Consider the following 12,036-nt stretch of genomic DNA (forward strand, 5'->3'; position numbering starts at 1 on the left):
CTGGAGACCGTGGGAAAGCAGTTTCTGTGCCGGCTGCCTGGCTCAAACGAGTCCCCACACGCCTGCCATGACTGCACGGGTTTGGGAAAACCTCTGGCGGGCTTGCCGGGACTCGGCTGGGCTGTGCGGGGGGCGGAGGGCCGAGCCCGTGCCTCTCCTCTGCGCCTGTGCCATTCCCCTGCCGGTGGGGAACAGTCGGAGATGCTGGGCTCTCCGTGGGGCTGGGGGGCTGCTGTGGGAACGGCGCCGCATTTGCCACCCACTGGCCCTCTTCAGAGACTGCCCCACCTCAGAGGAGAGGGGGTGGGAGAGAGGAGCCCGTTTCCCCTGTCTGTTGCCTGTCCTACCTCCTGTTTTGAGTTCACTCGTGTGATTTTTTTTTTTTTTTTGACCTCCTCTCCTGCTGTCCCTGCAGCGCTCTTACCTCCTGCTTCCTCGCTGTGGTGGCTGGGCTATTTCTGCCATGACTCTCTGCGTCTAGACCTGGCTGTCCTGTGCCTTTGCCAATCAAACCCGAGCTTCATCCTCCAGCAGGTCTGTATGGAAGAATATTGCCTTTCCTCTATCAAAATAGTGATTGTGGTGTGCTCGTTCACTCTTCTCCTTTGGGAGGGGATGTTGGAGAGGTCCAAGTCGATGCCCATCGCTAGATCTGTGGGCTGAGGACCTCCTGGGGTGGCTGCAGCCTTGAGAGCCCTGGTGAGAACCTGGAGGTTGCTGAGTTTTGGGAGCAAAGAGGCTCATCGCGGTCCTCTTTAGGGGGACCCTGTCCCACTTCATTTCCTTTCCTGGGTAGGAAGGGGCTGTGGAACTGGGGTTGTCGTCTTGCCTCTTATCACACTGGGGACGAGGGAGCAGAGAAGTGACACAGCCCTCTCCTTCAGCCCTTCCCTGGAGGAAATAATGGGATGTAGGTCACTTTTCATTCTGTGGCAGTGTGTCCCCTCTTCCGCCTCAGGGTGCCTGTGGGCAGCTTTTCCTTGTAGGGGAAGTTTTCCTGCAGCCTGAGGAGGGAGGGCCCTTGTGGGAAGAGGGAACCTCCTCGGCACACAGCAGCTCTTCTGAACCTGGCTCGACCCCAGCTGTTAGGTGTGATGGGGGAGGACCTTCTGCCCCCAGAGTGCCCCTTCTCCAAGCTTCAGTGCAGGGGCAGGGAGCATCTGAGTCATGCCTGGGGCTGTGCTGCTCCAAGACCTTCTTGCCAGCTCTCTGGTGGTGGGGTGGGAATGGGTGTTAATGCCATAAGATAATTTTTTTTCTTGTTCTGAGAATCTGTCTGAAAATCAGTCTCTTCTCTCCTCCTTTCCTCCCCAAATCATGTGCAGTGAAGAGAGGGGCTCCTGCCCTTCTGGGTCACTTTTCTTCCTCTCACCTTGACACCAAGCCGCCTCCACTTGTGCCTCCCTGTGCCCTCCGCCCCTGCCCTGCCCGTCCTGGGCACCCATCACCCATGGACGACTCGGAAGTGGAGTCGACCGCCAGCATCCTTGCCTCTGTCAAGGAGCAGGAGGCACAGTTCGAGAAGCTGACCCGGGCGCTCGAGGAGGAACGGCGCCATGTCTCGGCCCAGCTGGAACGAGTCCGGGTCTCCCCACAGGACGCCGGCCCGGGCTTGGCCAACGGCACGCTCACCCGGCGGCACCAGGTAAAAAACCCCCTCGGCAGAGGTGGGTGCGGAGGCTCCTGGAACCCTCGGCGGGGGCAGCCCTGGGCCCGGCTCCTTTCCTTTGGCCCTCCTTGGATATGCGAGGTGGAGGAGGGCTAGGCTGGTCTCGTAACACGGATGGTGCTGTATGTGCGCTGGGGCTGAGGGTGAGCTGGGGATGTGCAAACCTACCTCGGCAGCCAGAGTCTTCTGGGGAGAAGCAGCCAGCTTTGCTACCAGGTCAGCTCTGGTTTGGTTTTGTGAAGGCTGGAGGCTCTCTGTATTCAGGACTTGGGCATCTTTTTTCTTTGTGTCCCGCTCAGCTTCTTGGAAGGTGGCTGAAATGCAGGGGTTGGTGTATAGCTGTGGGGGAGCGTGCGTCTCCCTCTTGTGTGATGACGGACCAGTCCCCGGAGTCTTGGTCAATCCCCCAGGCAGCCAAACCAGGGCTGGGAGTTTTCTCTACAGGGCTGGAAATGTGGTTTCATCTGCCTTGGCTTGAGGTCTCTCTCCTGTTCTCACTTTGCCAGGCTCTGTTTTGGAGAGGGGTGCTCGGAGGGTTGGCGCGTGGCGTTGTGCAGGAGGCAGGTGCCTTTCCAGTGGTGGAAGGTGGTGGTGCTAGGAGAGAGGTGTGGGTCGGGGGGAAGGAAGGGGTGGGCAGAGGGGGAGCGCAAGAGTTGAATGGTAGCACTCTGCAATCGGCCGCCGAGCATCTGCACTGTTCCCTCATGATGCTGCGGGGGCTCTGGGATGTCGCTTGTGGCTCCTGCGTCAGAAGATGTGGAAGGTCTCCAGGGCCGTGCTGGGGAGCAAGGAAGGGTCTTGGCCATTCCCTCAGGAGCGTGTGGGCACTGTGGGCGAGCTGGGATGTCTGGAGGGGGGCTGAACGGAGTGTGCTCCAACTCTTCCCCTGGCTGGAGTGGAGGGTAGTTTGCTGCACGTTGCACAGACCCCTGAGGAGCACGCTCTTCTCCGAGGAGTGACACCTGGGGTCTCTGTCAGATGCAGGAGGTGGCCTGCTCGGGGCCTGGCGGGGAAGGGGGGGATGGATATATGGGATCCCAGCAGTGGGAGGTCAGTCTAGTAACAGGCCCGCTATGGTGCTGTGCGTTTCAGAACGGCCGTTTCCTGAGCGATGCTGACCTGGAAAGGCAGAAATACCCAGATCTGAAGCTCAACGGGCCGCAGGTAAGGGAGCTGAGCCCTCTGGCTGTGGGCAGCCTGGGTGCTGGGTGGGGGGTGCAGGGGCAGGGCTCCAGTGTCCCCACCCTAGCTGGGAGTGGGGGACTTGCGTTTCTAATGTGGCTACTCTGGCTTGAAGGGGCTTTGGATGAGGGGTTGTTGGTACCCCCTTCCATGCAAGAGGGTATTAGGGCTCCTCAAGAGGTGAGATCTCTTGGCTGAGTGACTCCAGGGAGGCCTGTGGTGTTGGTGGGGGGCTGACTGTCTGACCCTTGCTCCCCTCAGGACCACAGCCACCTCTTGTACAGCACAATCCCCAGGATGCAGGACCCGGGCCAGATTGTGGAGGAGACATACACCATGGAGGAGGACCCAGAAGGAGCCATGTCAGTTGTGTCTGTGGAGACATCAGACGATGGGACAACACGCCGTACAGAGACCACGGTACAGGCCAGCTCTGGCTGGGGACCATGGTGGCTGGGATGCCACAGCTGTTGATGTCTGCCAGCTTGCTGTGCTGTGAGCTGAAACAGGGTGTGAAATCTGCCTGGAGTAAGGTCCTGGGCTGGAAGGGGAATCTGGGCATGCAGGGGTGCAGTGGACTTCCTGATGGGAGTGTGTCTTGCATCCATCCCTCTAGGTAAAGAAAGTGGTGAAGACTGTGACCACCCGGACGGTGCAGCAGGTGCCGGTGGGACCCGATGGGTTACCTTTGGAAACCTCCCCAGTCACCAGCAACTACGTCCAGACCATGGACAGGAACTTCCGCAAGAATGGCAACGGGGGCCCAGGCGGCTACCTGAGCCAGCCGGGCACAGCCACCCTCCCTCGTAACTACCACTACCCTGACGGCTATGGCCGTCCCTATGAGGACAGCTACCCGGGCAGCGATCACAGCTATGGCAGCCTGTCCCGTGTCACCCGCATTGATGAGCGCTACCGCCCCTCCATGGACACCTACCGGGCCCCTAGCCGTCAGGACATCTACGGCCCCCAGCCTCAAGTGCGTGTTGGGGGCAGCAACATGGACCTCAACCATTTCCCCCCCGAGCCGTACGGCTTGGAGGATGACCAGCGCAGCATGGGCTTTGAAGATGTGGACTACGGGCTTATGTCTGACTATGGCACGGCCAGGCGGGCAGGGACCCCGTCTGATCCTCGGCGGCGGCTCAGGTATGCGGCAGGAGGCACTGGGGGGAGATGCTGTGGGGTCCCTTTTAACTTCACCCTCCTTGGAGGAAGGAGGATTGCAGAGACAGTACCGTGAGCTGAGTCACATGCAGCTCATGCAGGAGAAAACTTGCATCCGCTTCTAATTGTCTGCTTAATTGGTGGTTAAAACTCCGTGCTAATTGAGCCAGTCATCCTGCAGCAAGGAGTTCCACTGGGCGGTTGGATGTAGCTCCGGGCCCTTCCCTCTCTGCCACCCGTTCTGCTAGTGGGACAGCAGGCGCATCTGCGCCCCAGCCTTGCTTATCCTGCTGGGAACCGCACCTGGCGCGGGGTGTGTGGCACAGCCCCACATCAGAAGTAGCAGCAGCCTCGTGATCGCACGCACGCTGAGCTGAGAGGCAGCCCCGGGGAGCGGTGCTGAGCCCGGGGCTGGGGTGAGCAAGGCTCAGCCCCACGGTGCCCCGGGCAGCGTTCCCGCAGCACTGCCTGGCCCTGGCGCAGGGCAGGAGAAGCTGCTCAACCTGTTTGGCAGTAGCAGCTTCTCCCCCTTGTAATTCTGTGGGCGATCGCTCGGCCGCTCCTTCAGCCCCATGGCTGAGCAACTGCCCCACCAGGCTGCAGCTGCCCTTGGGCAGCCAGAGCCGGGTCGCAGGGTCGGGGTGGCCCTTTACCCGCCCTGCCAGCCACGCGGCCGGGCACCCTGGGATGTCACCTGCTTGAGGCCGTGACTGCTGCGGACTGGTGTCTCGTGCCAGCTGCGTCTCTTCCTGCACAAACACTGCTGCTGCCTGCTTCAGCCCCTCAGCCTGCTCGGCTTGCTGCGTGGGCTGTCGAGTGAGGTTTGGGGAGGTGCTGGAGGAGGGCTCGAGGGCGGCGAGGTAGGAATGGAGCGAGGGGCTGAGCCTGGATCCCAGAGATGGGGAGGGGGCCAGTGCAGCAGGCTGGGATAGATGTACATTTCCCGAGTACCCCGGGGCAGGGAGAGACAGGTAAAGCTGAGCTCAGGCTGCTTAAGCTCCTGGGGCATGAAACAGAGGCAGGAGAGGAGAGACCTGAGGGAAAGGAGGCTCTTGCCAGCCCCCGTCGGATCTCTGCCGATCTCGAGGCGTGCACTGTAAATCCACAGTAGCTCCCGGATGCTGAAGGGACTAGAGGAGGAGCTTTGTCTGTCCTTTCGGCTTGTGCCAGCACAAGTGTTTCTGTTGCTGTGCCCAACCAGTCGGGGCGGTTGTTCACCCAGACTGACTTCCCGGGCCCGCCTCGCCCTGTGAGGCTTGTGCTGCTAGAGGAGGGCAGGCAGGGCGGCCGCCCCCGCTGCCCGCACTGGCTCAGGCAGCCAGCATCAGCAGTTTTGAGCACGTGGCCATCGTTGCTAGCCCTGCGGTGAGCAGCTTGGGCAGGAGGGGTTAAGCAGGCGTGTCCAACCCATGGCCGCTTCTGGCTGCGGAGGGAGCAAATGCCAGCCGAGGCAGAAGGCTCTGGCTTGCAAACCTTCTCTGGGATCGTGTCCTGCCCAGCACGTGGGGGCCGGAGCACTCCCTGGATGGCCCAGTCTGAACTGCTTGGCCTTTGAGACCACAAGTCCTCTCTGCTGGGCTGGATGGTGTCTGCGTTCCTTCTGCTCCTCCACATCCTGGAGGACAGGAGTTAAGGAGCCAGGTGCAGGAGTGCAGCTGGGTAGGAGCCCAGGAGGCTTGGGTCGCAGAGGGAGAAGGTCCCGCTTCCAAGCATGCTGGAAGGAGCAGCCCTGGTGGAGATGTCACCTTGTCCTGCAGGGATGGTGCCAGGTATGGAAGAAGGGTTGGTGCGGCCCATGAGCAGGCTCTCCTTCCCCAGGCAGACCGATAAAGATCGCAGCAATCTGTGGAATCCAGGCACTGTTGAGCTTGGCTTGTCCCCTGCCTTCTCAGTTACTGTCTGTGCTCAGCCACCCGGCTTGCAGGAATGGCAACGGGCGAGATCAGCATCCCCCCTGCCTCAGAGATGTTTGTCTTGAGCAGGGGCCTGGCTGTTAATGACTTCCTTCAGGGAGGCAGCTTGCCAGGCACGTGGGAGACGAAGGAGCGTGTTGAGCTGAGACGCAGCACATGCTGGCTTCCATTGGTCCCCTCTCCTGTGGCACTTCTTGGAGCTCCCTCTCTTCGGGGAAGAGGGAAGGGGGGTTCAGCGGCAGCGCAGGGTGTGTTCCCCGCTTCCTGCCAGCCCCACCTCACCTGGAGGGGCAGGGTGGGATCCAGCACTGAATGACCCTTGTGGCTGAGCTCCCTTTCGGGGCGTGTGAGTCTTGGCATGGGAGAGAGGTCAGCTGCCGGCCGCGCCGACAAGCATCGAGTGGCTCGTTTGCAGTGCTGGCGCTTGGCTGCGTCTTGCTCCTGCCTCGTCCCGCTGCAGGGATGGAGGTGTGGCTGGTGTGGTCCGCTGAGCGCCGTGCCCTGCAGCAGCGGGGAGCGACTCTCTGGAGCAGCCGGGCTCCTCAGCATCTCTTAGTAGCCAGGCGATGCGGCAAGCAATGCATTTCCCTGTCGGGACGTGCTGAAAGCCACCCTCGCAGCCTGGTGCCACCGTCCGCGGTGGTGCCGTGCGGGCAGCATCCCCACCCAAGGGGGATGTGGCTGTGGAAGCGGCCGCTGCCTGGAGCTGGTGCTTTTGGTGAGTGCTGTACCAGAGGCTGTAGGGGAAGTGGCGGTGTAGGGAGCAGAACCTGTTACCATCCCTCGTTGAAGCATTCCCTGCCTGCTCAGGGGCAGGGGGCGTCCGCCAGCTACCCGCCCCTCGTGGCAGCCTCCCCGACCTGCTCAGGGGCAGGGGACTGCCCACACCTGATCTGGGGGCTCAGAAGGTGGCTGAGCAGTCCCCGGGGCAGATGTGAGCTGGAGGATGCTATGGCATCTTGGACCTCAGTTGTGCCTCCCCAGTGCCCTGGCACAGCAGGGCTGATGGCAGTGGTCAGGCCCCTCTGTTTAAGTGCCAGGTCCCCTCCCATCCCCTTCTGTTGGAAGTGGCTAGATTCCTCTACCAGTGACTACAAAAATAGGGTGAGAACCTGGGATTTTGTGTGGTTTGTGTTCTGGGGGTGTTAAGTGTCACCTTGGCACGTGGGGGACTAGTTGCATTTTCTTTCAGCTTCTGTGTGCTTGCTGGGGCTCGCTAGCTGCTGGGTCTGTGGGTGAACCACTCTTCACGAGGGCAGGGGCTGCGGGACCACAGCTCTTCCCGTGCCTGAGCTGAGAGCAGCGAGGCTGACTCCTGCAGCCCGTGTGCCTCTTGGTGCCTGACTACGCCTGTCCCCTGGGCAGCAGGGCAGTCGGCATATACTGCCGGACATCTGAAGGCAAAAGAGTTTGAGCCCAGTCCTGGGTAAAAAAAGATAAATCTTTGCGCTCACCGTGATGCTCTGAAGTAATGGCAGTGGCTTGGGCTGGCAGCAGCTTGCGTGTGCTGGGCTGCTGTGGGGCAGCTGGGGTGACGGGCTGCGGCGTTGGATACGGCCAGGTGGTGCAGCGGAGAACTGGGTGGCCTGAAACTGGGCACTGGGCGCACGCCGTGCCCACGCAGTGCTGTGGCGTGGGCATGGGGAGCTCCTGGGTCATTTGCTCTCCCAGCGATCTGTTGTGGTGTGAACTTGCCCTCTAGTGGCTGCAGACCCAAATGGGTTTTTGTGCCTCTGGGGCTGGCTCCTGCCGCCGTGGAGGTTATGCAGAGACCAGGACCCAGCCTCTGACCCAAAGCTAAGCGCAGTGGGTGGGTGAGAAGGGGCTGGAATAGGCGTTGAGGATGCCTTCTCCGTCGGAACAACCGCCTGCTTCCTGAGCAGGCCTGGGGATGCATGGGGGTGGCCGCCTGCGGCTACGGGCTGGGGCGGCGGGAAGGTGCCCTGACACTGCTCTGCCACCTCGCTCCCAGCCCCTGATGGGAGTCTGCCTGGTGTGCTCCAGCAGGGTAGTGGTGACTAGACGCTGCGTGCACTTCAGCCCATCTTCTGGTGCGTTCGAGGGGGCACAGCATCCCCCCAGGTCTAGGGTTCGTGCTGATGCCTGTTGTCTTCTCTCCTAGGAGTTACGAAGACATGCTGGTGGATGAAGTGGCCCCCGACCGGTATTACTGGGCCCCTCTGGCTCAGCACGAGCGGGGTAGCTTGGCTAGTCTGGACAGCCTGCGGAAAGGAGGTCCAGCCCCGGGTAACTGGCGCCAGCCAGAGCTGCCGGAGGTGATAGCCATGCTGAGCTTCCGGCTGGACGCCGTCAAGTCCAACGCAGCCGCCTACCTGCAGCACCTCTGCTACCGTAACGACAAGGTGAAGACGGAGGTGCGCAAGCTGAAGGGCATGCCTGTGCTGGTGGGATTGCTAGACCACCCCAAAAAAGAGGTGCATTATGGTGCCTGTGGAGCCCTCAAGAACATCTCCTTTGGCAAGGACCAAGACAATAAGATTGCCATTAAGAACTGCGATGGGGTACCCGCTCTGGTGCGCCTGTTGCGGAAGGCCCATGACATGGACCTCACGGAGGTCATCACAGGTAATGGCTCTGGGAAGGAGAGGCTAATCTGTTGGGTGAGGGATGCACAGAGCGGGTTTTAAACTCAGGATCTGATTGATCACCTCCCGCTTGTGGCATTGCAGGAACACTGTGGAACCTGTCCTCGCATGACTCCATCAAGATGGCCATTGTGGATCATGCGCTACATGCTCTGACCGATGAGGTTGTCATTCCCCGCTCAGGCTGGGAGCGGGAACCCAATGAGGACTCGAAACCACGCCATATTGAGTGGGAGTCGGTGCTCACCAACACCGCTGGCTGCCTTAGGTATGGGAGGGGGGCTGCCGGCCGCTGGCAGGGAGCTGGCGGGGGTCGGGGCTGCTGTAGCAGTCCTTCCTGGCTGTTCTGGTAGCTTTCTGGGACTGCCAAAGGAGGTCTGCAGAAGAGCTGCTCTCCTAGGACAGCTGCTGGTGATGCAGCCCTTGATTTTTGGGGGAGTTTCTCTCAGTGGAGGGGAGCTACAGGAGCTTTTCTCTTGTTTGAGCTCTGCTGGGTGTGGGCTGCTCCTCACCTGCCCTCAGCTGTGTCTCCCATGGTGGTTCTCTCCTGCCTGCCAGGAACGTGAGCTCAGAGCGGAGTGAGGCCCGTCGGAAGCTGCGGGAATGTGACGGGCTGGTGGATGCCCTGATCTACATCGTCCAGTCCGAGATCGGCCAGAAGGACTCGGACAGCAAGGTACTGCAGCAGGGGTGGTGTTGGGGCGCATGTAGAGCTCTGCCCTTGTCAGCCAGCTCTAGCAGCGCTCTGCTGTTCATGGTGGCTGAAGCTGGGTTCATCCCAAGATGGATGAAGAATGGGTAAGGGGAAACTTCACCAGGGAGGGATGTGGTCTGACAGGACTAGCTTGGGAAAGCCCAGTCCGGGCTCGCACCTTTCCCGGATCTCTGCTTGGGGGGAAAGAGCTGGTGTGGGATGTGACCTGGGTGCCGTTTGACCGGGAGGCATCTGGCGCTCAGCCTGCGGTTTGCAGTAGGACCGCTGGGCCTCCAGCAGGGTCTGGTGGTGTCACTCACCCCCACGCTGGGCTCCCAGATCTGCCTTGGTGAGGTCTTGGCTTTAATTTTCTTCGAGCCTTTCCTCGGACGTTTCATGCTTATGGCAGAGAGATTTTTGGGCCAGTGGAGTATGAACACATGCTTGCAGAACTGGCCATGCCTGCTTTGGGATGGGAGTATGCTCCAGCTCCGTCTGAGGTGGAGCTGCATATCCCCCTGGTCCCACTTGAGACCCCCTTGGCCTGGCTTTGTGTGGCAAGCTGTGATGGGGCCCTCACTCAGAGACGTGGGATGGGCACGTGCTGCTCCAAGTCAAACCATCTGGCTTTCTCTCTAGCTGGTGGAGAACTGTGTGTGCCTGCTGAGAAACTTGTCCTACCAAGTCCACCGTGAGATCCCGCATGCCGAGCGCTACCAGGAGACACCTCTGGCCCCTGCCAACAACGCTGGGCCCCACGCTGCAAGCTGCTTTGGTGCCAAGAAGGGCAAAGGTTCGTTGGGTGTCAGCAACATGGGGGGAGGTGGGATGAAGGCAGATCTACTACAGTGGAACTTAAGGGTGGTCTTGGGGTCTTGGTGCGCCTACTCTGGCATCTCTTGTGTGAAGGCTAAACCGCAGCTTTCTCTGGAGACGCAGTGGTCTGTGCCTTCCCTGGCTTTGGGAGCTACTGCTTGGCTTACCCAAAGCATTTGATACAAGCTAATGGTGGGTTTCTGTGGTGGTGGGATGGTGATGGATAGATGTCCACTAACTCCACACCTTCCCTTGTCTCCTGTGTTGCCCCTTCCCCTTCCCTTTGCTTTCTTGCCAAATGATCTGCCCCATGATGCTGTCGGCACTTCTCTCCTCCTGCCTCCCCTCTCCCCTGTCCTTCTCTCCGCTTCGCCAATAGACGAGTGGTTCTCCAGAGGTGAGTGTGCTCTTGGTTTTAATTTTTCCATGGTTTGATTGGGTGCTTTCTCTGGCTCTTTGTTCCCCCCTGCCCCCCAGCTGGGCGTGTTCTGCCTGCAGTGTGGCTAATGCCCTTGATGTCCCCTTCTGGGACATGCTGGTAGCTTAGCTTCAGCTCACCTCTGGGCTTGTTCTTGTAGCAAGTGGCAACGAGCTGTTGGGCTGCGATGGGTGGGGAGAGGAGGTGTCTTATGCCTCTCTACTTGCCCTTTGAAGGTAAAAAGCTCCCGGAAGATCCTGGTGCCGATACAGTGGATTTTCCCAAAAGAACAACTCCAGCCAAAGGTATGTTCCTCAGTGTGCAGGGCTTGGGTGCGCAGGGCTGCTTCTCCACAAGCAGTCCAGGAGAGGAGTGAGTAGAATTGATTTCCCATGGAAGTGAGCCTCTCGGATGCGCTGAGGTTTGGTTTGGAGGAGGTGTCTTTCCGGTTGCCCCGATGCCTGTTGAAACACTAGCTGTGCCACAGACAGTTGTGAGGGTCCTGCTTGTGCTTGGAAGAGCTCAGCACTGCCTCAGGACAGGCTTCCTGGGCCGCAAAAGGAGCTGTCCCTATTGCCCTAGGGTCTGAGGGACAGCATGGTGACACAACGCTAGGAAGGGTGGCCCTCTGTGGTGGCCTCGGACTTCTCAGTGTAACTGCCCTCTTGCCTGCTCTTCTCTCCTGGGCATGAAGAACAGGCAGGATTTAAAGTGTTCTCCAGCATGAGCATGGGGGAGGGTCATTCCCAGAAACCTCTGGGGACAAGTGTCTGTGGTGGATTGACCCTGGCTGTATGCCAGGTCCCACAAGAGTCACCATTCCACCCCTCACCTCTGTGAATCACATATTTAAGAATTATCATTAAAATCCATGTTCATCACACAATCTTAACAGTCTTCACAAACTTCGCTTACATTAACAAAAAAGAATTCCCCACACCAAAATCAAAATAACATGATCGCAGCACCGAACGAAAGTGGACAATATACATACAGCATCTACCCCTTGTCCCTTCACCACAGTTATAACAGCTGAAATTCCCCATGATCATTCTGCACTCTAACATTCTTCAGTCTGTGCTTTGCCCATTACCTCTCCCAACTACTATCCTTACCTCTAATTCCTCGGGCCCCAGGTTGGGTGCCAGAAAGGTGGTGGGTTGACCCTGGCTGGATGCCAAGTGCCCAGCAAAGCTGCTGGGCAGGGGAGAGAATATAACGAGAAGCTTGTGGGTTGAGATAAGGTCAGGGAGAGATTGTTCACCAATTACAGTCATGGGCAAAACGGACTCAACTTCAGTGGGTATGGGTTTAGTGGCCATGGTGGTGCTGGGTTGACAGTTGGGCTTGTTGATCTTGAAGGTCTTTTCCAACTGTAATGATTCTATTACTTGGGGAAATTAATTTATTGCTAATGAAAATCAGAGTAGGGTAATGAGAACTAAACCAAAGTCTTAAAACATTCCCCCCACCCCTCACTTCTTGGCCCCAACTTCACTCCTGATTTTCTCCCTCATCCCCCTGAGCAGCACAGGGGGATGGAGAATGGGGGCTGTGGTCAGTTCATCACA

The 12,036-nt window shown here is 59.2% G+C and overlaps 1 protein-coding gene across 1 annotated transcript; it reads left to right on the forward strand.

Annotated features, from left to right (window-relative positions):
* Window positions 1-409: 409 nt before the first annotated feature.
* Window positions 410-10,797, forward strand: CTNND1 (catenin (cadherin-associated protein), delta 1; the record flags this gene model as incomplete). Its single annotated transcript, XM_010286341.1, has 10 exons — window positions 410-534; window positions 1,326-1,645; window positions 2,762-2,833; window positions 3,113-3,271; window positions 3,468-4,000; window positions 8,054-8,517; window positions 8,622-8,805; window positions 9,096-9,213; window positions 9,871-10,024; window positions 10,702-10,797. Coding segments are annotated over exons 2-10 (1,975 nt in total), but the record flags the coding sequence as incomplete, so codon positions are not given.
* Window positions 10,798-12,036: the final 1,239 nt, after the last annotated feature.

Source organism: Phaethon lepturus, unplaced genomic scaffold (genome assembly GCF_000687285.1).
Source record: "Phaethon lepturus isolate BGI_N335 unplaced genomic scaffold, ASM68728v1 scaffold12374, whole genome shotgun sequence".
NCBI lineage: Eukaryota > Metazoa > Chordata > Aves > Phaethontiformes > Phaethontidae > Phaethon > Phaethon lepturus.